Source organism: Plasmodium brasilianum, chromosome 8, assembly GCF_023973825.1.
Source record: "Plasmodium brasilianum strain Bolivian I chromosome 8, whole genome shotgun sequence".
Classification (NCBI taxonomy): domain Eukaryota; phylum Apicomplexa; class Aconoidasida; order Haemosporida; family Plasmodiidae; genus Plasmodium; species Plasmodium brasilianum.
Genome location: NC_090121.1, coordinates 1,381,607 through 1,407,500, shown reverse-complemented (window position 1 = coordinate 1,407,500; position 25,894 = coordinate 1,381,607). Strand labels below are relative to the sequence as shown.

The 25,894-nt window shown below is 28.2% G+C and overlaps 6 protein-coding genes and 1 pseudogene across 7 annotated transcripts in view; 3 read left to right on the top strand and 4 right to left on the bottom strand.

The window, feature by feature from the left end:
* MKS88_002465 (uncharacterized protein) overlaps positions 1-2,744 on the bottom strand; it is a gene marked incomplete at both ends in the record, with an annotated part of 5,053 nt that extends 2,309 nt beyond the window's left edge. The window contains 9 exons of the mRNA XM_067215476.1: positions 1-76; positions 284-521; positions 699-766; positions 1,048-1,131; positions 1,366-1,431; positions 1,566-1,688; positions 1,808-1,868; positions 2,174-2,235; positions 2,480-2,744. The exon at positions 1-76 is cut by the window's left edge and continues 6 nt beyond it. Of these exons, the coding sequence (XP_067073899.1) occupies positions 1-76; positions 284-521; positions 699-766; positions 1,048-1,131; positions 1,366-1,431; positions 1,566-1,688; positions 1,808-1,868; positions 2,174-2,235; positions 2,480-2,744 (1,043 nt within the window). The remainder of the gene's footprint in view (positions 77-283; positions 522-698; positions 767-1,047; positions 1,132-1,365; positions 1,432-1,565; positions 1,689-1,807; positions 1,869-2,173; positions 2,236-2,479) is intronic.
* An 803-nt stretch (positions 2,745-3,547) lies between these two features.
* On the top strand, positions 3,548-7,052 carry MKS88_002464 (uncharacterized protein; the record flags this gene model as incomplete). Its single annotated transcript, XM_067215475.1, has 8 exons — positions 3,548-3,817; positions 4,014-4,199; positions 4,343-4,447; positions 4,660-4,735; positions 5,151-6,338; positions 6,611-6,664; positions 6,780-6,832; positions 6,993-7,052. 8 exons carry the CDS (start codon positions 3,548-3,550, stop codon positions 7,050-7,052), a joined length of 1,992 nt encoding a protein of 663 aa, XP_067073898.1.
* Positions 7,053-7,217: 165 nt separating this feature from the next.
* Positions 7,218-10,554, bottom strand: MKS88_002463 (uncharacterized protein; the record flags this gene model as incomplete). The annotated part of the gene is made up of 2 exons (XM_067215474.1): positions 7,218-7,249; positions 7,572-10,554. The coding sequence occupies 2 exons, from the start codon at positions 10,552-10,554 to the stop codon at positions 7,218-7,220; spliced, it is 3,015 nt and encodes a 1,004-aa protein (XP_067073897.1).
* A 2,945-nt stretch (positions 10,555-13,499) lies between these two features.
* Positions 13,500-16,295, top strand: MKS88_002462 (annotated as a pseudogene). Its single transcript has 7 exons — positions 13,500-13,630; positions 13,834-13,907; positions 14,335-14,479; positions 14,696-14,778; positions 15,105-15,241; positions 15,439-15,575; positions 15,923-16,292. Coding segments are annotated over exons 1-7 (1,077 nt in total).
* A 790-nt stretch (positions 16,296-17,085) lies between these two features.
* MKS88_002461 (vesicle transport v-SNARE protein) lies at positions 17,086-18,510 on the bottom strand (the record flags this gene model as incomplete). Its single annotated transcript, XM_067215473.1, has 7 exons — positions 17,086-17,159; positions 17,260-17,285; positions 17,441-17,511; positions 17,654-17,734; positions 17,855-17,917; positions 18,195-18,247; positions 18,420-18,510. The coding sequence occupies 7 exons, from the start codon at positions 18,508-18,510 to the stop codon at positions 17,086-17,088; spliced, it is 459 nt and encodes a 152-aa protein (XP_067073896.1).
* Positions 18,511-19,400: 890 nt separating this feature from the next.
* MKS88_002460 (uncharacterized protein) lies at positions 19,401-20,849 on the top strand (the record flags this gene model as incomplete). The annotated part of the gene is made up of 1 exon (XM_067215472.1): positions 19,401-20,849. The coding sequence occupies one exon, from the start codon at positions 19,401-19,403 to the stop codon at positions 20,847-20,849; it is 1,449 nt and encodes a 482-aa protein (XP_067073895.1).
* An 890-nt stretch (positions 20,850-21,739) lies between these two features.
* On the bottom strand, positions 21,740-25,756 carry MKS88_002459 (uncharacterized protein; the record flags this gene model as incomplete). Its single annotated transcript, XM_067215471.1, has 1 exon — positions 21,740-25,756. One exon carries the CDS (start codon positions 25,754-25,756, stop codon positions 21,740-21,742), a length of 4,017 nt encoding a protein of 1,338 aa, XP_067073894.1.
* Between the last annotated feature and the right edge of the window lie 138 nt (positions 25,757-25,894).

The window sequence follows — 25,894 nt, the reverse complement described above, 5'->3', positions numbered from 1 at the left end:
TCAAAGTCGTAGGAGTGTGCTCCTTCGATTTCCTTTCGAGTATACAGGAAAAACTTCTTCTCTTTCCTATTTTCTTCTAAAAGATAAGAGACATGCATAGGTGTAAGCATGTATTAGTAGGTGTACGAGTGGATATATTAGCAAGTGTACGAGTGGATGCATTAGAAAGCGTACAAGGGGATGCATTAGCAGTTATACACGCGGATAAACAGATGAACACAGAAGAACGACAATGCTATAAAAAAAAAAAAAAAAAAAAAAAAAGAACATGCTGAAAAGGTACCACTAAAAAAGGATCTTCTTCTGTTAACAAAAAAATCATAACTTTCGTTGGATCGTCTGAACTTCATAACGAGCTTAAAGTAGTCATTTATGTCATCATCATTTACATTATTGTAGATATTGTCATAGTAGTAGTTGTAATGCGAGTTAAATATCTCGTCTTTTTTTAAGTCTTCTAAAATATATTTTAAAATTCCTTTCTTTCGAACACTTCTGTTGGAGTATGGAGGTAGTTCACTCTGTTGCGGGAGGGTAAACACAAAAAAGGAAAAAAAAACAAAAAAAAAATGCATAAACAAATGAACGAACAGATGAATAAATACACACAAACGCGTATTTTCCCTAATTAAATGGACCGTCAAATTGTTCCTCTCTTTTTTTTTTTTTTTTTTTTTTCTCTTTCTCTTGTGACAAACCTGTTCACTTATTTTCGGTATGAACTTATATAAGGCTAGAAAATCCTTTACATTTTCACCTTTTTTATCTAACAAAACAATAGCGAAAAAAAAAAAATAAATAAAATAAAATAAAATAAACCAAATTATTTTAAATGGCTTTAAATTACACTACATTATATTATGCTAAATTATATTATGCTAAATTATATTATGCTAAATTATGTTGTGCTAAATTATGTTGTGCTAAATTATGTTGTGCTAAATTATGTTGTGCTAAATTATGTTGTGCTAAATTAAATTACAGCAAATTATTTTATATCAAATCACATTAATTATAATAAAACAAAAATTATGAACAAGCAATAACCTTTTGCCTTTTTGATATAAGGCGAGAATAATTCCTTGCGGACCTCCTGTCTCTCGTCAAAATCGAAATGTACGTTTTCCTCAGCTGCGCGAAGTTGAAATGATTAAGCAAAAATTGCACCCATGTTTGTATGTGCGTTTTTACTAAGTATTTACTACATCCGCACGTGTGTGTTGTTACGCATGTTATTATGTATGTTTTTACGTATGCTTACGCATATGTATATATATATATATATACATATATATACATGCACGTTACCACCTTTTCTGTTTATAAGCACTCCTCTTTTTACTACGATATTTATTTACTACATACTTGATAAATGGGACATTGTTGTAATCTCCACATCGTCAGTTTCGAAATTTTCTATTTCTTCTTTACCTGTGTCAAGAAAATTACAACGGAGCAATGATACAAAGTTGTTTATTTTACCTGAACAGGTAAGGTGCACACACATATACATGCACATACACACATGCACACACAAAAAAAAAAAAAAATGGCTAGCTAGTTACTAAATATAGTATTTAGAGGGAAATCCATCTTCTTCAAAACAAGATAAATGTATTTCTTTTTTTTGTCACTCTTTTCATTTTTAATGTCTTGCAACTTTTTCCACAGTTTATAATTTTTTAAGTCTAAAAAGAGAGGAGGAAAAAAGAAAATACAAATGATATGGAAAATGCTGAATGCAAAATGGAGCACGAGCTCAAGTATTCCCTTAACCATTTTTTGCATTTCTCAAAAGTTCGTTTACTTTCATTGTCTTCTGACTTAAGGATGTAATTCTCCGGCACCATTAAGTTGTTATGTAATTTCTTCAAAAGGGGTTTTAAAAAAATTGAGAAATAATTACGCGCTGGCAGACTTATTTACATGTACATTCATGCAAACACACACACGCATATACATATACATGCACATACATACACATACATACATACACATACATACATACACATACATACATACACATACATACATACACATACATACATACACATGCATACATACACATACACATACTTATATATATATATATATACATTAATGCACACGTAACGAGCGAAAAACGTCAACTAGTTGCTCATTGCGCACAAAAGGAAATGCAAATTATGTGTACTTTAAACTCCAGTAGAGCTAACGCCATTGTATTGATGTGAGAAATGTCTTTCTGTGTGACAACTGGAGGAGGCAAGAAGGGACGGAAAAGTAAAAAAAATATATATATAATATATATATATATATATATATATATATATGTATATACATATACATATAATATAAAATATATAACAAAATAACAGAGTAAATAGCGGAATGGATAACAAAATAATAAAATATATAATGTGATAACAAAACGATGAAACAAAAATGTAAGCTCCATGTGCGGGATGAACAGATGAGCACTGAAAGGAGTTTCATTTACAACAGGCTGCTATCGATGAAACATTCCTATAAATTTGTTCACATGGACTTTTTTTTTTTTTTTGATGCTTCTTTTCATTAATACCATCTTCATAGTTTATAGTCTTTTTTTTAACGTATGCTTTTCTGTGCTTGCTTTTAAAAAAAGCAACATTCCTGTTATTATGTATAACATATGAATAAATCGAATGAGGTAGTTTATTATTTGTTATAATGTTATCATTTAATAAGGTGTAAAACAATACAAAGGTTAAGATGTTCAACATTATTATGGCATGAGTCTAAAAAGTAGTGCTTGTGAAAAGGGGGTAAAGCACAAAATGGAAAAGAACAAAAAAAAAAAAAAAAAAAAATAAATAAATAGATAAATAGATAAATAAATAAAACAAAATATAATATAATATAATACAATATAATATAATACAATATAATACAATATAATATAATATAATATAATATAATACAATATAATACAATATAATACAATATAATAAAATAACGTAAGATATAACGGGAGATAAGAAAAAATCAGTAAATTCGTAGTGCGCGAATTTGGAGACTACAAATATAGCGCAGAAAAAAAAAAAAAAAAAAAAAAAAAAATTGTTACATGATATAATATAACACAATATAACGAAGCAAAATAGAACCCTTACAAACAAATTTACAACACGCATAAAAGAAAAAATAAATTCAAGAATGCAAAGCAGTGAAGAATGTGTAATTTCTTTTTATTTGGTCAGTAGATCCGTAAAAACGAGGAAATAAAGCGTTTGGATAAAAATATAAGAGTATCATGAGAAAATGAGAATACGGAAGCAAAAAAGGAGATTCCCTTTTTTTATTTATTTATTTTTTTTTTTTTTTCAGTAGATTTGTAAACTCTGAGTAGTTCTTGTTTTGACATGGCATTCCATTTGTTCGTTTTTACGACTGCTTCATTGCATCACTACTTCATTGTTTCACCGTTTCAATGCTTGAATCTTTCACCGCTTCAATGCTTAATCGTTTTATTTGTTGCTCATTTTAATGCTCGTAAAACTCATCAGTGTGTTATGTCATTTCTAAGATGTATTTTAGAAATGTTAATGTCGTTCTTTTGTGCATTATCCTATTTGGTAAATTAAATTCTGTTTGTCTAATAAATAATAAACAGTTGTTTCTTAACAATGTAAGAAATAATAAATCTTTTTGTCCTCGCATAAAGCTAAAAAAAATAAACAAGAGAACAACTTTTAACAATACCTCTTTTAGAAAAGCATATAACAACCTCTTTCTTTTTGACAAGCTAAAAAGGGGATTGCATTTTTTTAGTTATTTGAAAAACGACGAAGATGAGGTTAGATGAGTACCGAGCCTCACACACACGGGAGATCACTCGCCTTGCGTGCAAGGCGGATGACAAACGAGTGTGTAGCCTGGTCATCCAAATGTCTATTCACATTCGTATATGTTTAATTGCTCTTATGCGCACATATGTTTTGATTTCGGCTTTGTATTTTTTTTTTTTTTTTTTTTTCTAGAAATTTTTGCAGAGCATAATCTCGAATATCAATGATTTAGCAGCAATCAAACAAATTGTACAGAACGAGGAGAAGAAAGAATTAGAAAAAGAAAACATGAAAAAGATTTTGCAGCACGCAGTATTTTCACGTATTACGTTCAAGATTATAAACAGTATATCTTATCTGGTTAAGCACTTCGATGTAGACAAAGCGCTGGTAATGCTACACTTCGGGTGGAAGCCGTTCCTCTTGGTCATGAGCACATGCGTGTGTATGTTTGCATATACGTATACTTAAATATACGTATGCATGCATGTGAATTTACGTGCGTACCTCTATTTTCCCCCACTCTACTGCAGATATGCTCCATTCTAAACGATATAGGCGAACATGTTAAGGAACCAAAAGAGGCAGAGAGTTTTCTAGCCTTACACTTTTTTCTTTTAAAAGATGAAGACATAGAAGTAATTTTTTTTTTTTTTTTTTTTTTTTGTTTAAAAAATGTATCACCTCGAAATGCTTTATTTCGCAAGGGGAAACAATAAAAATGGAAAATACAAAATGGAAACTTTAAATTAAAAATAAAAAATTATGCATCAAATTAAAATTCTAAACTTTAAACAAAAATGACTAGGCGTTTCGCTGCTCACTTTTCCTGCCCTCGTTTCATTTACAGCTTTTTTCGATGGTGCACATTATCGACTTTTTCAAAAGCAAGCAGAAACTAATGGAAACGATACAAAACATAAAAAGTCAGTAACTCAAGCTGTTTGCACATTGTTGTTCTAATCAAGTTAGAACAGTATGTTCATGTGCAACCTGATAAAAAAAAAATGAATAGACTATGTGGCATATGTTAGCAAAAAAAAAAAAAAAAAAAAAAAAAGATGAATAGACCATGCGGCATACGTTAGCAAAAAAAAAAAAAAAAAAAAAAAAAATGATTGCAAGAATCTTCCCAAGTTTTGCTAATCATAATGCAGTACTATTTTGCTTCATTTAGTAGAATGTGAGGAGAGTATGATTACTCTCAATATGCACGTATGGGTGGAGTCTCTAAAATAATGTACCTCCCTTCTTTCTACATCACGTACCCCACATGCATACACTCCTCTTATTCATCTCGTTGACCAATTTTTTTTTTCTTTTCCTTTTTCATCGCCGCAGGAAGAATATACGAAGAGTGTGTAAATGAGCTGGTGAGAAGGCAGCTTGACAGATATAGTCTTTTTTGTAAAAAAAAAAAAATAAAGTATGATATAAAAGATGCAATGAATAAAATTGAACTGCATGTAAAAGATGAGGAGTTATATTTTAGTTACGATTATAAAGATTTATTAAAACTTTTTGAAAAAAGCATAGAGATAGAAAAGAGTAAAGGGAGCAAGGATATCATTAGAGGATATGTTAATTCATCATCCATGGAGGGGCATAAAGAAAGTAATGTAGTTAATGTTTCAATTGATGATAACACTGATGTTAATGTTGATGACAATGAAAATTTAAAAGAATTAAGAAAAACATACGAAGAGTTACAGTCCTTTAATGATTCGATTATTCGATTCATCGATACAGATCAAGAACTGTACTATTTTGACGAAAATGAATACAGCTTTAGAAATAGAAGGAAAAAGGCCAGCAGCTACGATGATGATAGATGTGGTAAACCTTACGAGGATAACAAGTATGATAACCAGTATGAAGACCAGTATGGGGATCAGTATGACGATAAGTATGCTGACCAGGATGATGATCCTTATGGGGATGAGGATAGGGACCGAGTTAAAGCTGTGCAAAAGAACATAGACGAGTACATAGAGAAATGTACAAGAGAGAAAAACATGTCGATTGAAGATATTAAAAATGAGTTCATAGAACAGGCAGATATGAATTTTAAAAAATTTATGGAAAGTATAAAACTTGATGAAAATGCAAATGAAACAGAAGCATCAATAGCACCTACAACGATAGTAAAAGAAAAAAAAAAAAATCCAGATAAAACGACATCATCTACAAACGAAATAACAAATTTTAAGCTTAAAAAAATAAGCACAAATGAAGAGGATATAAATTTAACGAATGATATACTGTACGAAAGGCTACGAATAAAAGTTTTATATTATCTTCAAAAAATGGAATACTTAAAATTCAAGTATCAGTATGACATTATTAATGAAAGGTATCCTATAAACAAAAATGAAAAAACGGTATTAGATGTTCTAAAATACAACTATAAGCTAGTTGTTGCTCCTCACATTGACAACTCTATATTTCACAAGGACATTCCAGAGAGAGCTACACAAGATAAAGTAGAAAACGCAGCGAACATAGTGACTGAGCCCACTCATCGAAGAAGTAAAATGTGCAAAGCGTAGATGCGTGCGTACATACGCGTGTACATGTGTATATATATGCATGGTTATGTAAACAAGTGTATGGGTACGCATTACTGCACGTACGGGGGAGCACACTACATTTGTTGTGTAATGCCTATTTTTGCGCCCAATTTTTTCTTTTTTTTTCCCCATAACTTGCATTTTTATATTATAGAGTTGTAGAGTAGTCTTCGCATACTGCACGTATGCATAGTTAGACTCCTTTTTTTTTTTTTTTTTTTTCCCCTGTAGAGAAGCATTTTAAATTCAAGTGCGCCAATTGTAATTACCACATTTTCAATACAAGTAGGAAGCATTATTATATACCCACATTTTATTTTTAGTCTAGTTAAACACGTTTAGAAGTTATCTCATGTGTATATATATATATATATATGTACACCTTTAACTCTATTTATAGGTGATAAGGACATACCCGAGAAGTTAGAAGCATGCCCGCAATGTAACGCGAAAGTTTGACTCGGCTATGGTTCGAAGTGCATCGACTAGTTTCCATTTCTTTTTATTGCACTTTAATTTGTTTCGTTATATTATTTTTTATTTTAATATTTTTCATTTTATTATATTTTAATTTGTTTCGATTTATTTTATTTTGTGCCATCCCCCTTCGCAGCAAGATGCGATACGATACAAATCTGAGTCGCACCTATTCGCTTCTACTCACTTATACTAGCTTCTACTCGATTCTACTCACTTCTACTAGCTTCTACTCGCTTCTACTCACTTCTACTAGCTTCTACTCGCTTCTACTCACTTCTACTAGCTTCTACTCGCTTCTACTCACTTCTACTCGCTTATACTCGCGTGTATTTGCGTTCATTCACCGTGCATGTGTGCGCTAGTGCTTAACTGTGGAGGTTCCTAACGTTGCTGCATAATTTGTACAGGTAGATATACATACCCCGTTGAGCAAATACGTTAAAGTAATTGATGCAAGGATAAAAAGTAGTGGTTTGATGAACTAGGAAACATAAGAAATATACATATGAACATAAAAAATAAAAAAAAGAAAAGGCTGTAAAAAGATTGTTATTAGAAACAAGATATGGGAAATCTCCCAAAAAGATCGAAGACCTTTTATTCGATAAAATAAAAAAATGTAGTTTATAAAACATATACTTCAAACCATAATTTTTTTTTAAATTGTATTTTTTATATATATATGTAAATATGTAAAAGCAATTTCTAATACGTTGGCAGTATAGAAACAGCAACAGGTGTATGTCATTCTTGCAGTAGTGGAAAACATGCTCTATGTTTTTGTAGCTACTTCGATCGTTCGTGCTGAACCCTGGGAGAACGTTCCCATCTGGTGTAGCAGCAAGTGCAGTGGTAATCCCTGGTGTGTCTTCCACGTTATTCCCAACTCCACTTCCATACAAATGGAATAAAAAATTATCTTCAAAGTAGCACAAGTATTTCTTTACGTGGTTTTTATAAAAGCTGTTCTGGTATTCATTCAAGTAATTGTATTCATAGAATATATTATTTTGATATAGATTTAAAATTTTGTAAGCCCCTTTCTGATGATCACATGCATAGACAAATGAAAGAATGTTATTCAAGTTAGTAACCATGGATGAGTATATGTCTTCAAATTTTTTTAGATCAATATCTTTTTCTTTACAATTGTTCAAGTGTATTTTGATTTTATTTATATTCTTTTCATGAATTATGTTATGGTATACATTTATTAAAGCCTCATCCATATTAAAGATTAAATAATTAATTTTTTTTTTTATTTTGTGTACCTTATCATCTACATAACTATGTACTTTTTGTATATGTTTATCAAGTATTCTTTTCCATTCTGAAATGAACATATTAATCCATTCATTTTTTTTCCTTAATAATTTATGTACATACGACGAGAGAAGGAATTTAATCTTTCCTTCGCTACTAACACTCATATAGGGTCTACCTATTGTACCCCTCGTTTCTATTCCTTTTTTGAAATCCTCTTCATTCGGGTAAAACAGAGCAGAATAAGCATCACTGCCATTTGCTGAGCACTTCATCATTTCGCATGTACCATTACCCTTCTTCACATATTTCAAAAATACGAATGCATCTTTTGCAGTTAAGCAGGCCGTTCCACTGTCACTACTACCACCCCCGCTACTACTTCTACCACCACCGCTACTACTTCTACCACCACCGCTACTACTTCTACCACCACCGCTAACGCTAATATCGCTAATACATCCCCATTTTGATCTTCCGTAGGGGCGAAAGAAAAGGCTGTGCCTCCTTTTGCCCTCTGTCATGCGCATTCTTTTTAAATAATTTCCCTTCAAGTTGTTTATCGCATCTGCCGTGTTCATATATATTATTCGATTTTCTCTATCAAACTGCTTTTTCTTTTCCAGCAGATATAAATTCTTTTTAATACTCAACATTTTTACAGAGCATTCGAATAGTAGCCTTAGGAACAGTACTAGGTACAAATCGTTCATGAGTTTAATCTCGTAAATTCTCTTTCGATCTTTCAGTAGCTTTTTCTGCATGTTTTCCACCACGTTAACTTCTTCTTCTTCCATTGCTTCTTCTTCCATTGCTTCTTCTTCCATTGCTTCTTCTTCCATTGCTTCTTCTTCCATTGCTTCTTCTTCCATTGCTTCTTCTTCCATTGCTTCTACTTCCATTGCTTCTACTTCCATTGCTTCTACTTCCACTTCTTCATCTGTTTGCATTTTATTTTTTCTTCCTCTTTCGAAACTATTACTACTCATTCCTAAGTCCCACTGGCGTCTTCCGTTGCCCCACCAGCCACCCGCCTTTTCTGTCGTCCTACCATCACAGGGAAAAGACTTACTAACACTACTTTTGTTCATGTTCGCTTCTTCCGGCATGCTGTCAATTTGCACTTTCCTCTTCATATTCAAACTAGTGAATGGATTCCACTTAAAAAATGAACTGTTTATTATTTCTACTTCCGTGGAGGTTCCACTCCCCTTCTCTGAGTTACTACATGTTACACGTCTTTCGTTGCTACTCCCACTATAATCAATACCATTCGAAATGTTGTTGTATTCTATAGGAATAGTAGTAACATAAGGATTATGATAAAAAAGGATTTTTTCATTTAAATCTTCTCTGTCCTTTTTATACTCATTTTTTCTGTTAAAGAAATAAAAATAAATATGCTCAATCAAACTTTTTTTCGAGTTTCTTCTGCATAACTCTTCAAAATGTATATCATTCGTAAGCACGTTTCGATAATTTCTGTAACAGATATATTTTAAAATGTTAATCATATAAAAATTAACGTAAATGTTCGTGTTGGTATTTAGACAAACCCTGTTAACATTATCATATGCTTGGTTGAGCAGGTACAAAAAGTTCAAGCTCACCTGGTCCTCCTCATTGTTACGGTCTCCTCCATTACGCACTTTTTCGCCCCTAACTTTTTTCCTGTTCATTTGTTGAAATTTATGTATACTGTACCTTTCATAAATGTTATCCGTGTTATATATATGCATTTCCCTATTGTGAGTGCTGTTCTTATCCTTCCTATGACTACTCGCTCCCTTATGACTACTTCTTTCCCCCGGAATGCCTCTAACCAATCTGAACAAGTATAAAAAGAGCATTCTTTTATTTGTTTTTTCCCTTTGTTTATGTTGTGGGGTAAAATCCCTTTCATTAAACAGTTTTGTGTTCATATTAACAAGGTATTCGGACAAATGCTGAAGTATATAGACACTTAATTGAGGAGAGAGGATGGCAAACTTAATGCTTTTTTCTAATATCATCTCATAAACATATAATTTATTAAATAAATTTTTTTCATTTGAAATAAAATCATACTTTAAATTAGTTTCACTCCCTCTTAACATGTTTATAATAACATTACAACTATCTTGACTACATTTTGTTGTTCTATATTTAAAATAAATCTTTTTCATTATTTTATTTTTATATATATACTTATCATAAATGGTAAGCATAAGTAAAGGAATATATGAGAACATGTTGTTAATATTCATTATTTTTATTTTTTCTATATCGTCATTATTTCTTATTGTCTCGAACTCATTCTTGCTATTTCGTTTGTTGTACGCATAATATGTAGGGGGTACCACCACTAACATGAAGACTATTTTTTTCCAATTTTTCGGAATAACCATATTGTAGTACAATCCCCTTCCAATTTTTCTCTTAAGTTCCAGCATGTTGAAGCGTTAATCGTACTGTTACATATATCGGCGGCTTTACGTGTCTGAGCACTTGCGCTTACATACATATACGATGTACACATTTGTACTAGTGCTGTATTTGCCTTTCTGTACATTTATACCTGTATACATCGGTGCACGGTTGAGCTATTACTCTACCTTGCTTTGCACCTTATATTTGCTCTTTTTTTTTCTTTTTTTTTTTTTCAAAATTATCAAACATGTATGACGAGTACATGGAAATTTTTTATTTCATAATAACGGGAAACTAGAAAAGGGGAAAATAGGAAAAATAGCGCACATAATATTTACACAGTACATGTGTATGTGTATGTGTATGTGCATGTGTATGTGCATGTGTATGTGTATGTGTATGTGCATGTGTATGTGTATGTGCTTATGTGTATATATGCACGTATATGCAAAAATATAAGAGACTTGTTTCGTTAAGCTTACATTTTCCTTTTTCCCCCTTCTTGCCATCCATCCTTCTTTTTTTTTTTTTTTTTTTTTTAAATCTAGCAAATTGAAGAGGATGTTCGAAAGTTATTGTTATTGTTATTGTTACTGTTATTGTTATTGTTACTGTTATTGTTATTTTTTTTATTTTTCTTTTCTTCTTATTCTTATTCTTATTCTTATTCTAATTCTTCTTATACTTATTTTAATTTTTATTTTTTTTTGAAAAGAGTACACAAAAGTCAATTACGTTTAGTACAGAGCCTTATGGAACAAGCATATGCCTTTTTTTTTTTTTTGTTTTTTTGTTTTTACTGTTGTTCTGTAAAGGGTTAGCAGGACAACTTACAACTTTGAGTATTTCTTCTTTTCTTTTCTTTTCTTTTTTAATTGTATACAGCGTTAAATCAGAATAAAAAATTTATGTGCACTGTTCTTTACAAAGATTAATGTAAATCTTTCCAACGTCTTATCCAGCTACGCTATTTTTTTTTGTTTTATATTATATATATAACGTATACATATATGTATATATATGTACGTACGTATGTATGTATGTACGTATATATGTATGTATATATATATATATATATAGAATTTTCCATTTTTTTGTTCGCCCTTCATTACAACGTGTATCTACAAAAATTAACATAATTTTTTATTAATTCTTTCAAATATACAAATATACACACATGCGTACAATCATACGAACATACAAACGTATGTACTTAAATATATATATGTATATATATACGTACGTATGTATATATTTATATAAATCATCTTTATCTTTTTTATAATAACGCAGTTGCAAATTTGCAGAAAAATCATGAGCAACTTCGAACTACACAACGAACTTAATTTTTTATTTTTTACCCCTGTTAATCAACAAAAAAAACAAAAATAAATAAAATAAAAATAAAATAAAATAAAAATAAAACAAAAATAAAATAAAAATAAAATAAAAATAAAAATAAAATAAAAATAAAATAAAAACAAAATAAAAATAAAATAAAAATAAAAGTAAAAGTAAAAGTAAAAGTAAAGATATAAAATAGAAAAAAAAAAAAATTTATACATCATTCAATAATTTGCAACCAATGCATTTTACATTTCTACATGTGCGCATAAAGAAAATTGTTCCCTTACACATACGAACGTATATATGTATGTTCATGTATATGTATTTATGTAAGTGTGTGTTAGTGTGTTTGGATATATTCGTATATTTACATCACTTGCTGTGTGTTCTTGTGTTTTTCAAATTGTAGACTTTTAAAAAAGAAAAAGGAATAAAAAACAAATGAAAAACAAATTATTCTATCTTTGTCTGCATTCCTCATAACCATGAAATGCATACGTAAGACTTTTACAGAGTGATATGCGAAAGAATAAACAGATAAAATAAAAAATAAAAATATGTAGATGATACACATACAAGCCCACAAAAAAAAAAAAAAAAAAAGAAAGAACGAAAGAAAGAAAGAAAGAAAGAAAGAAAACAAAAAAGAAAAGGAAAAAAAAATCGAAAAAACGAAGAAACGAAAAAACGAAGAAACTGGCTTATTCCATGTTCTTCATAAGTATAATATAAATAACTCTACAGATGAAACGAATTCGAAGGGCTTTACTTCATTAATTTTTACAAATTCACGAATGGCAAAATTATTAAAAAGCAAAAAAAACAAGTAGTAAAGTATATGGGCAAATGAATAATCAAATAAATAGTCATATAACAAAATAGCAAAAAAACGAATACGGCTATATACAACCAAATGAAAGCAAAATTTCAAGGTTCATTTTAAGGCATTTCACAGTTTTGTGCTGTCATTGGTATGTATAAACATACATACATACATACATACTTATATACAAATATATATGTATATATATGTATGTATATATATATATATATTTGTTTATGCATTCTTTTGTGCTCATGTATTATTGTTTCATAGATACTCAGATATACATTTTACACTTAATTTACTCCCTTTTTTAAGCCTAATAATGTGTATGTTTTTTCCTTTTTTTTTTTTTTTTACTTCCTGTTTGCGTACGAACATTTATTAAAAAAAATTAAATAAAATTAAATAAAATTAAATAAAATAAAATAAAATTAAAATAAAGGTCATTAATCCATACTCCATGTATATATGTATAGATACTTCTTCGCCCTTTTCATTAACGAAAATGCAAAAAGAAAATATATGGCACAACGTACGATTGAATACGTACATATTCTCTTGATACACAAGAAACATTAACAAAAAAAAAAAAAAAAAAAAAAATCAATTTTAGCTACACTTTAGAAGTATTTGAGTAAATGTGAAAGATATATTATACTGTACCGTACTTTATTGCATTTTTTTTTTTTTTTTTTTTTTCATTTTTCATTTTTCAAGTATATTTTTTCACTCTTCCAAAACATCTCATTAACATTATTATAAAATTTTTAACTATTTAATTTTCTTTGGAAGAAAATGTTTTTATGTTTTTTTGTTATTCATGTTTTTATTCTGTGTAATGTTGTCTTATCAAAATTAAATTTTCAGAATGAACAACTAGCAGCAGCCTTTTTCGAATCTCATAAGGACTACCTTGTAACCAAGGGGTAAAAATGCAATAGCTTCGTATACAAGGAAATGAAAAATATACTCATGTGCAAATGTGTATATCTATGCGTAGCACAAGCATATCTGTTGCATATGTATATATGTAACACTAACATATTTATTACATATATGTATATTGTTTATACGTACGTACTGCTGCGCGTATGTATTCATTTGACCTTTTTTGCTTTCCATTTTTAAGGGATATAGTTGATGGGATAGAAAAGTGTTGGTTTAACATTACAGATTATTTAATAAACGAGTCTATAAAACAAGGTTCATATAATATTTAGAAAAAAGATGAAAAAAAAGACGAATATAGAGAATAGAGAAAAATGTTATATATCACTTGGCACACATATATGACTGCATGTGCAAACATACAATAGTACATACTTACGCGCGCACATTATTGAATACATACATACATGCATATATACATATATATATGTAAATATATATATATGTAAATACGCACGTACCTAAATACGTATATATGTACATACACATATACCCATATGCGCGCATAAGTGTGCACGTGCAGTCATCAAGACTGTTGCAAATGGTGAGCATTATGTTCACTGAAGAGAAATTATCAATCATATTGTCATGTTGAACATATCCATATCTAAACAGTAACATACGTATTTTATAAAAATAAAATTCAATTTTTTTTTTTTTTTTTTTTTCTTTTTTTATGAAGAAAAGGATTTCAGCAATGATGTTAAAACTGCAGTAAATTCAATGAAACAGAAACTAGATCAACTATTAACGGTTTCCTACTCCATTAAAAAAATAGACACGTTAAATATTAAAGAAATGATAATAAAATATGACATAGTCATATAGTAAAACGTATATTTTATTTGGTTAAAAATTTGTTGTCGTTGTTATTCTTATCATTTGTGTTATTCTTATCATTCGTGTTATTCTTGTTATTCGCGTTATTCTTGTTATTCGTGTTATTCTTGTTATTCTTGTTATTCTTGTTATTCTTGTTATTCTTGTTATTCTTGTTATTCTTGTTATTCTTGTTGTTCTTGCTGTTCTTGCTGTATTAACAGAGTGAATGCATCTTTTCAATGGGCCCAGTCACCAGAATATATTTTTCTGAACATAAAATTTTCACACAGATGGAGTTCACCAGGTTATCACTTTTGTATCAATTAATACGTTAATTAGTATATTCATTTTTGCATCAACTTTTGCATCGCTTTTTACTTTAATTTGTATTGTAATTTTTATTTACTTTTGTTCTGTTTATTTATTTTTATTATTATTATTTTTTATTTATTTTTTTTTTTTTTTGCCATTTAGCATGAACGTTCATGTAATTCGTATTTTTCATACGCTATATTTTGATGTCTTGTTTTTTACGTTTTACAGTTTTTTTTTTTTTTTTTTTTTTTACCATTTTTTACCATTTTTTACCATTTTTTACCATTTTTTTAATTTTTAACATTGCCTGTGCAGGTGCTCTAAAAGTGAAAGATGAGGAAGTCATTTCCAGAAAAAATATCTTTACTTTTTCGGCCCTTAGTAACGACTCCAATTCGATAACAAAGAAATATATTGTTGATCTTACCCTCCTTCATAACATAATTGAATCGGTAAAACTTCAAAGAAAACTTTTGTTTCATGGGGTATATCCTCAATGTGCAAATGTAATTACATGCATATATACGTATGTACATGTACATATATATATATATATATATATATATGCACATATATGTACACATTTATATACACGTACATATGGCATGCACACGCTTATATTTCTTCTCCCTTGTAAAAAATATGGAAGGAAACCAAGTACAACTTTGCATCTGTTGGTAAAGTTGTCTTTACATTAAAAAAAGAAAAAAAAGAAATTTGGGATAGACTACTACTGTCAAAGGAAAAAAATCCAAATATGCAGGTCTGGTGGGATATGAAGGAAAAGTAAGAACATGAAAAAATAAGAAAATCAAATGAGTAAAGCGCAAAAATGAAATGAAAATATAACAAAACGATAAAATGAAAATATAACGAAACGATAAAATGAAAATATAACGAAACGATAAAATGAAAATATAACGAAACGATAAAATGAAAATATAACGAAACGATAAAATGAAAATATAACGAAACGATAAAATGAAAATATAACGAAACAACGAAATAATGAAATAATAAAAGATTATCAATGCAAAGATATCTAAACAAAAGTTGTAAGGACAGCGTTACGAACACCTGCTGTCACTCGAAACGCCCATATACAAACTGCGTTTAATTATGTATATATTTAGGTACCAAGATAGTATTCAAGATTTTTTAAAAGAAGAAGAAAAAAAAAGAAAAGAGGAAAAAGATAAAGGTAAAAAAGATAGCGAAAAAGATGAAGAAAAGGAAAAAACAAGTGCAAATGCAAATAACGAAAAGGTAACTACAACCGAAAGTAAAAATGACTTACAAGAAAATGAGAACTTGAAAAACGGAGATGTGGGAAACGAAGAATACAATCACATGCACAGCGAATATGATAAGGAGAAAAGCATAGGTGATGATATCCCATCAAACGAAAATAACAACAATCGTAGTAACAGTAGCAGTGATGACAATAATAGTAATACTAATGAACGGGCAAAAGATGAAAAAGGAGAAAACTACGAAGAATTATAATTCCATTGTATAAATTAACAAAATAATCAAATTAGTTTTGTTGTGAACACACATACACACACACACATACACAAAAAAAATTAAATAAAATAAAACACCGAAAAATAAAATTTAAAAAATTAATACTTTTTTACAAAAAATTATTTTAAAAATTGAATAAGCATACACAAAATATTTTCATGTACACACATTTTGATGCATAAATTAGGAATGAATTAGAACTAAATTAGAAATTAAATAAAATGTAAAAAAATAATTACTAAGTGAAAAGCATGAATCAAACTTTCAAATTAATTAATATATGTCTTGTCCAATTCAAACACTTTAATTTTCACCTTGCTGACGCATAACTGATAATGTGTTAATAATTTTATAATCATATATCCTTAATAACTTATGTACGCACCGGAACTAATTTAAATCATTTTATCTTGTATATTATAATCCCTATATTTGCTATTACCAACAATATTATTATTAATATGAGTAAACATTTAAACAGCAGCTTATTTTGGTATATACTCAAGAGCATGCGCTTTACTCTATTTTGTTCCTGCCTCGTTTCGCCAGTCTAAAAAAAAAATAATATATATATATATATATATATAGAAACAGAAAGAGGGATAGAAACAGACATAAAACTTCAAATACAAATTGAGGCATACACAAGTGTAAATACATAAATATTTACCTGTTCAGTAAATATGTGTGCATAATTTCATTGCATTTTAATAAGTGATGATAATTTTTATTATTTTATTTTTTTTTTTTTCCTTTTTTATTTTTTTTTTTAATATAATACATATAGTTTGGTCCTCAGGATGGCACTCCTCTGCGAGGTCAGCTCGTTCATTATTGTGTAACCTGCGGTAGTTCAAACAAAAATATAATTGTATAAAAAAAAAAAATAATAATAAAACTTCAAATTTGTAAAAATTATGAAAAAGTTAATACAAAATTTAACCCATGTCTTCAACATCTTGGGCTCTCCTAAAAAGGACAAAAAGAAAATAAATGAGGAACTGAAGAACTAATGAAACTGAATAATTGTGCAATTGTGCAGTTGTAGAGCTACTTAATTGAGGAAAACATATTTTATTTTTTAAAAACAAACATATTAATTTTATGAATTTTCATTTTTATACTTCTCAGATTCTTTTAGAAAGTTTGTCCCCTCCACGTACTTTCTTGTAATGTCATATTCTCTATTGTTGATCTGAGCAAATATAGAACAAAAGAAAAATAAAAAAAATATAAATAATGGAAATATAATGTCAAAGTTGTTTTTCTACGCTATAGAATTTTTTTTTTTTTTATACAGATTTGTTTCTTTATTTTTCTTTTTGTTTCTTCCTTACAGCTTCATCGGAATAATAATCGCTACTCATTCTTTCTAAAATACTTTTATATTTCTTTAGGTCTGAATTATATTTATTTATCTGAAATATGAAAAAAAAAAAAAAAAAAAAAAATGTAGAAATAGCAAAATTTACTACGCAAAATAGAACAAAGCAATCATAGATATTTTATTTTTTTCTTTGTAGAATTTCTTTTCGTACTTCATCAAATATTTTATGACATCCTTTTGGCAAACTATTTGTTTCTATTATAATTTGCTTTATCTGATTAAACCGAATAACAAAAAAGGGAAGGTAAAATTATAAATGGGCATATATATATATATATATATAATCATAAATAGTAATGGAAATAGGCCGAACTACACAATGTAAATCATAAATTGCAAATCATTAAAATTAACACAACAAAGTATAGGTTATTGGAAAGTCGTAATAAGATGGATGAACGTTAATTATATGTCACAAAAAAAAAAATATAAAAAGCATGTGCATCATGGTATAGATTGAATGCACATATAATATATATATATATATATACACATTTTTCAGCTTCTAAAACATATTCTCTCGTTTTTTCGTAATCCCCTCGATCTGAAGTGTTTTTTAAAAAAAAATAGCAGTAGTTTGTGTATAAATAAATGTACACATATGTACATATATATATATATATATATATATATATATATGTATAGATAATAACAAGCGTTTTCGTTGCTTATCCTTCCGTTGAACTTTTTTTCTAATTTTTTTCTCAATTTCTAACTTCCGATGTTAAAAATTGACTTTTTTATTTTATGGCAATAATTATTTAAATCTTTCACATATTCATCAAGGTATTCTGAGTAAGTAATCATTTTTTCTGCGAATTTCTCTAAAATATATAATACTTTAAGTAAAATAGAGTACTATATATTAATGATTTGTAAAAATGAAGAAAACGATTTTTTTTTTTTTTTTTTTTTAAGTCATGTCATTTACCCGTTTTCGTTTTTTCATTTTTTGTTTTTTAATTTTATTGCTTGTTAATAATTTTTTTATTTTTTTTTTTTTTACTTCACAGATTAATTATTCATTTTCTATTTTTATTTGATGTTACCTCCTTTTTTTTTTTTTTTTTCTTGCTTGTTCATAATTTTTTTTTTTTTTTCCTAATTTTATTCCCTCACGGTGGTAAGTTGTGCAATGAATGATGCAAGTTTTGTAGCAAAGCAGAATTTAAATATATTATATACACGTATATATGTATATGTATGTATGTACGTATATATGTGTAAGTATTATGTACGTATATATGTGTAAGTATTATGTACGTATATATGTGTAAGTATTATGTACGTATGTATGTACGAATGTAGGTTTATATTATGTACGAATATGTATTATGTATACATATATGGAAGTACTTACATATCTGCGTCTTTAAATTTGTGAAAACTATAACTAAGGTGTGGTTAACTTTTCTCATATTTCTAACCTCCCCCTATGTTACACTCAAAGGAATAAGTTGCATAAATTAACTTCTCACGATTTCGCAAAAATGTAAATACATACACAAATGTAATATTGTTTGTTTGTTTTTTCCTTCATTATTATTTCTTATTCGCCCTTTTTTCATCCTTTCTTCTTGCCTCTCCCTTTTATGCCTTAAAGAAATACTTTAAGGAAAAAGCATTATATCGTGCAGCTATTTTATTTATTTTTTTTTCTTGCTTGTTTATAATTTTTTTTTTTTTTTTTGTGAAAAATGTTGGAAAATTTATGCATTGATTTACTTAAGGAATTATACTTAGCGAAGTATAATTTTCTTCTTTATTTACAACTGAACAATTTACCGAAACGAGAAAAAGGGGTAAGTAATAAAAAGGGAAAAGAAAAAAGAGGATACAGTAGTAAGGGGAATTTATTTTTAAAATGTTGTACTACCACTATTCATGAAAAAGAGAATTACTACTTAAAATTTGGACGTGTGAAAAAAAAGCAGAGAACAAAAAAAAGAAAAAGGAAAAAGACATTCAAAGGGTTGAGAAAACATACTATGAATATGTACAAACATTATTACAAACAACTGAATGGTAATAAAAACAAAAAAAATTTTTATGATGAATTACTATATGAGCACACAGACTATAATTCATCTGTCGAATGTTATAATAAAACGTTTTTATCATTATTGCTCAAATATAAAAAAGGAAATTTTATTTTAAATAAAAAATGTCGTACTTCAATTAAAAATGTAAATTATGTTCGTAATAATGACAAGAAAGCAGAAAGGTTGAAAAAAGGCGTTTCGTTATGTAATTACCATGATATAAAAAAAGAGGAAAGGTGTAACTATCAATTCGGAAAGGTACCGAATGGTAAATACGACGATGGTAAATACGACGATGGTAAATACGACGATGGTAAATACGACGATGGTAAATACGACGATGGTAAATACGACGATGGTAAATACGACGATGGTAAATACGACGATGATAAATACGACAATGGTAAATACGATGATAGTAAATACCATGATAATGACGATATACACCTTTTAAATAATCATTTGTGTAAATATATATGTAAAGATATGTATACATTTATGCCACACTACAATTTTGAAAAAAACCCCAGTACAAACAGTAACAGCTTAAATGATATACTGAACAATGAAAAAATTGCACACATTTTAAAAAAAAGAAAAGAAATAAAAGGAAAAGTTTATATAAAAAATAAAAAAATCATCCGTCTTTCTTCCAAAAAGTTGAATAAACACTACATCAACTTTTTTAAGAAATTGCATTCGTTTCTTAACAAAATAAAGATCGAAAAAAAAAAAAAGAAAGATAACACAACATATGGTCAGAATGATAATAGTCAACTCTTAAAAACACTGTTGTATTTAAAAAAAGGATCAAGTACTGCCAACGGTAGAAATGATGATGGACATGGCCGTAATATTGACACTAGTACTTCCAGTAGTACTGACCGTAGCACTTTCAGCAAGACAAATAATATTACCGTTTCTCAAAACGTGTATAACAGCAACACAATCAAAAGAAAACATTATAAATTGTGCGAAGCTATTTCAATGATTACCTACTTAAAAAAAAGCTTATACGTTATTAAAATGGATGTCATGTATATGTTTATTTTTTTTACATCCTATATAAACCGAATCTGCGCAAAATTGAAAAAAGCTTACTAAAGGATATGTACCTTTCTTTTTCCCCCTCTATTTGTAGTTCAAAATGGTACATATATATATATATATATATACGTATCTGTGCACATAATAAAAGCCTCTAAATGCAATATATGCACATTTTTTATGTTATTGCAAACCAGTTGAAGTAGAGCAAGAGGAATCTTGCACCACTGCCACATGTTGATAATACTCTTCCTTTACGTTTCTGCTCCATCTTTGATGTTTAAGAATTGTTTTTTTACCTGAATTATATTTATTTGTTCATCCATTTATTTCGTCGTTTTTTCGTCGCTTTTTTGTTTATTATTTATGGGCTATTTGCGTTTTCCCGCATTTAATTCTTACTTTATTTTCATTTTTTTGTCAATTTTAACAAAATCGCACACGTCTTATAGCTCAAGTGAGCGCAGTTTAATTTCAATTTGTCCATAATTTTTTTGCAAAAAAATAATGAAATATTTTTAAATAGTTTGAAGTCAAGCTTGATTAATATTTACAAAAAAAATAAAAATAAATCAGGCGTGACTTATATTGAGTTAAAAAGGTTTTTTAATGGGGTTTAAATGAAAAGTCGGTAAATTACTTAAGGAACTTCTTGAAAGACTAATTGCCTGCACACGTGCAGGTGTGCACACGTATGGAATAAATAGTACCCCAGAAATACAGAGTGCCTATTTCTCAATTCACCAATAACTAAAAAAAGGTCAATTCGACATTTAAAAAATAAAATAACAAGAAATATGAACGCAAAATGAACGCAAAATGAACGCAAAATGAACGCAAAATGAACGCAAAATGAATGCAAAACGAACGCAAAATATAAGCAATAAAATAACGAACAATCATTTACGCAAATTATATAATTAAATAAATTACAGTAGTTGCATAAATTAAACAGACTGAAACATATGCTTTAACTTGGTCAAGTGGTTAGACGGGGGCTTTTCTTTTGCTCTCTTTTTTTCTGTGTCTCCATCAGTGTATAAAGTTTTTCCCTGTGCATATGTTTTACTTTCATTTTTATTTCGCCTTATAAACAAGGAAGTGTTGGCACTTTTGAGTCTATAATTTTTTATCGCAGCAAATGCACTTGTTTTATTTTTCAAATGATAGACTAGTAATTTATTAGTATGTGCTTCAACAATGCTGCTTTTACTTCTACCCCCTTTTCGGTATAATACATTTGTTCTTTTTTTCCTTTCTAATAAATCGAGTATTAAATTACTTATATAAATTTTATTTAAGCTATTGTCACTTTTTTTATTTTTTTTATTTTTCACATACGTTTTTGCATCAATGCAAATGTAATTGTATCCTCTCTTTTTGATTAATCTTAGTATGGTATATTTTTTATAATTAATTATTCTCTTGTTCATTTTATTTACGTGACTACCAAAATAGCACACGTATACATGCCTTTTCTTTAATTTATTTTGTTTTGCCTCATTCAATGAGTAATAAAAATCATGGCTATACAATATGTCAACAAGAAGGAAATTTTTTTTATTCAGTTCTAACGTTTTATCATGACCATGTTTACTGTTATGTCCGCGGCTCCATTCTCTGTTACATTGGTTGCTCCTTTCGATAATACACTCGTTGCTCCATCCGTTGCTGCACATGTTCATACGAATTAAGCTATGATTATTTCCTTCTCCCTGATGATGATTTAATGTTAACAAATTAATGGCCATTGGAAATGCATAATTTGAAATATTTATGTCTTTATAAATTTCTACATTTTTACCAAACATTAACAACAGGTCTTCATACAGCTCATCTTCGACATCTCTATATTCATATATGTAACTGTTCACCTCAATGTTGTTTCGTACACTTCCCATTGTATATGTAGATGGTTTAATTTTCACTTCCTTCAAATTCACATCATCCACATTATAAATGCAAAAATTTTTCATGTTTTTACCTGACCAGACAAGGTCACTTTTTTCCTCAAAACTAGCGATTTGATAACCATCATAATTATAAGCACCAATGGCATCATAACGAGCACATGTTCGTTTCACTGCATCATCCTCCATACATTGCACATTTTTAAACAATTTGTACAATTTAAGAGGCAAACTGTTATACACATTTGTTATATTTGCTCTTTTTAACTGCTTGGTGATAATTAACTTTTTGAAATTTTTCAAAATGTAAATAATAATATTTTCTATATTGAATGCAGGAAAATTATGATATGAATTTTTACCATAAATAACTGATAACATACCAACTAAATTCAAAATTTCTATACTTTCATCCAATGAATTGAAAGTCATAAACTTAAGAAATTTATCTATATTCAAATATTGTAATATGCTATATAAATTAAATTTTAAAATTATGTTCATAATTTTTATTATATATTTATTGTCTAAGTATAAAATTTTTTTTTTTAAAGTATACATATATCTTATAATTCTATAATCTCTTACATTTAATTTTTCATAAATACATAATATATCAATAATAGTAGTACAGCTAGCTAATTTTTCATTCCTTAACCAGTCCAATAATTTTAAACAAACAATTTTGTAAACATCCAACTGCAAATTGTAGCAGTTAATTCTATACTCATCAATGACGTTGTAGGATGGAAAAACTTTTTTTCCAAACGCAAAAATGTTAGGACTTTCACCAATGTTACTGCATGGGATGGTTTTCGTAATATTACTAGCCACAGAAGTAGACTTACTATTATGCGTGCAAGAGATACTACTACTTTGAGTTTGAATAGAATTACATTTTTTATCTGCACTTATCTTGAACTCGTTACATTTCTCTTCATTTATTAATTTTCTATTTTTTGAAAAGACATGATCATCCATTTCTTCTCTTCTCCTTTTAATATCTATAAAACAGTTCAAATTTCGCACATTTTCAAAATTGTCACTTTTTTCATTTATTCTGACTTGTGCAGGATATTTGAAAATAAAATTGTCATACAAAAAAATTTTATTCTTATCTCTTTTTCTTTTTTTTTTCAAATATAATACATCATCATGCATATAATAAACATTATTATTCTCGTAATTTTTTTTATCGTTAAAAATGGTAGTTTCCTTTGCATATTCGTTACTTATACGTACACTGCTTTTTTTTGTATCTTTATTTATATTACATATAACGACCGTTTTGTTACTGTCCTGTTCATAAATTTTTAAGGAATATTTTTTTAGCTCCGGAAATAAACATGTCCTTAAATATAAAAATTGATATATGAACATAATTTCTTTTTTATTTAATTCCTTTTCCATGCATGCTAATCTCTTAAGTATTATTTTTTCAAATTGTAGATACATCACATTTGAGTTACTTAATAAATAAAGCAATAAAATTATTTGTTTTATACTTAAACAATCATTTCGATAAATTATTTCTTCCATCACTATGTTAATAAAAGTTTCATCATTGTGCAAATTGTTGTTCGTGGTATTAATTTTTAAAATGTAATCGAGTTTTTCTTCTTCTTTTTCGTCTTCCTGCTCCTCCTCCATACACTTTTTGTACTCAGTTTTTATGCACACATTAATATAATCTTGTACGTTTATTCTATGTTTATTGAAAATGTTAAAATACTTTTTGTTGAAGGTAAAGTTTCTACTTAACGATGCAAACAGAATGTTTACTGCTTCTTCCACCTTGAAGCATTTCAATTTTTCTGCAATTACTATTTTAATGCTATCAATTAGATCCTCTAAAATAAATTCTTTTTTTTTTAAATCATTTTGACACTGTTTCTCAACACTGTCTATTGGTTCAATGGGTAAGTTAAAATTTTCTGTACTTTCCTCCTTTATTGACGAGTACATACCACGATGAGCAGCCCTCCTGTACTTACCAGAATCCTCTTTTACTAAATTCGAAATAGTGCTTAACTTTCCCTCCTCTGCACCATTATTAGAGTCAAACCTTTTTTCTAATTTGGTTAACTGTACTTTAGACTTGCCCTTATTCAGAGTATCCCCCCCTTCCCTCGTAACTCTTCGACAACTAGCATGTGCAGGTATATTATTTAAATATCCGTTTAATGAAGGTGGAGTAATGTGTGCATTTTTTTCTACATATAACGAGCTTGATTTACTAACACTTGTTACACTAGTAGAATTAGTTCTAAAAGAATTGTAAATGTGCATGGATGAAATAAAGGTAAACATTAAGTCAGTGGAATTGAAAGAGTCCATATTTCTTTTTATATTTTTAATAAAATTTTTGATCATATAAAAAAAAGAATTAAAATAATCAAAATTGTTAATAAAATATAAACTGAATGAATAAAAAAACAAAGACAAGGTATGATAATTTATGTTTTTTAAATCGTTGTAAATTTTTAAAATAGTGAAGTTAAAAATTTCATTCGTAAATACCTTTTCATCTAATATAGTAGTATTACTTGACAAACTAAATGATATTAGAGCTAAATCTTTATAAGATACATTTTTATTAATTTTCATTAAAATAGATTTACATATTAAATTAATAAAATATGAACTATCAAAATTATTTTTTCTTAATATTAATAGTAGTAAATTTAATTCTCTTATGCTCAATTTGTACATATCTTGTTCTAATTTCTCACATATAAAAACCATAACCCTTTTGTCTAAAGAAATATATTTACTCAAAAGTTTTAATATGATCATAAAGTCAACATAATTATGCATTTCGTTATTACACAATTTTAGTATAAGTATGTATAAAAAATTATTCCACACGTCTTTGATTTTTACATTTTTTTTTTTACACAATTCTACATTTTTCCTAATAGCATACATATCCATATCCTTCAATGTGTTCAATCTAGGTACATTCACATAGTTCCTTTGTATATGTATGAATAACACATTCCTGTTTTTTACAAATATACGTCTTTGGACGATTTCCGCAAATCTCCGTCTCATTCTATGATTTGTTATCTCTTAATAAAAAATATTTTACTTTTTTTTTTTTTTTTTTTCCATATACTGAGTTCCTTCTGTCTTCCCATAAATAGGGTAATACCTTTGTCCGATTAATTATACTCTGTTATATGTCTCTTG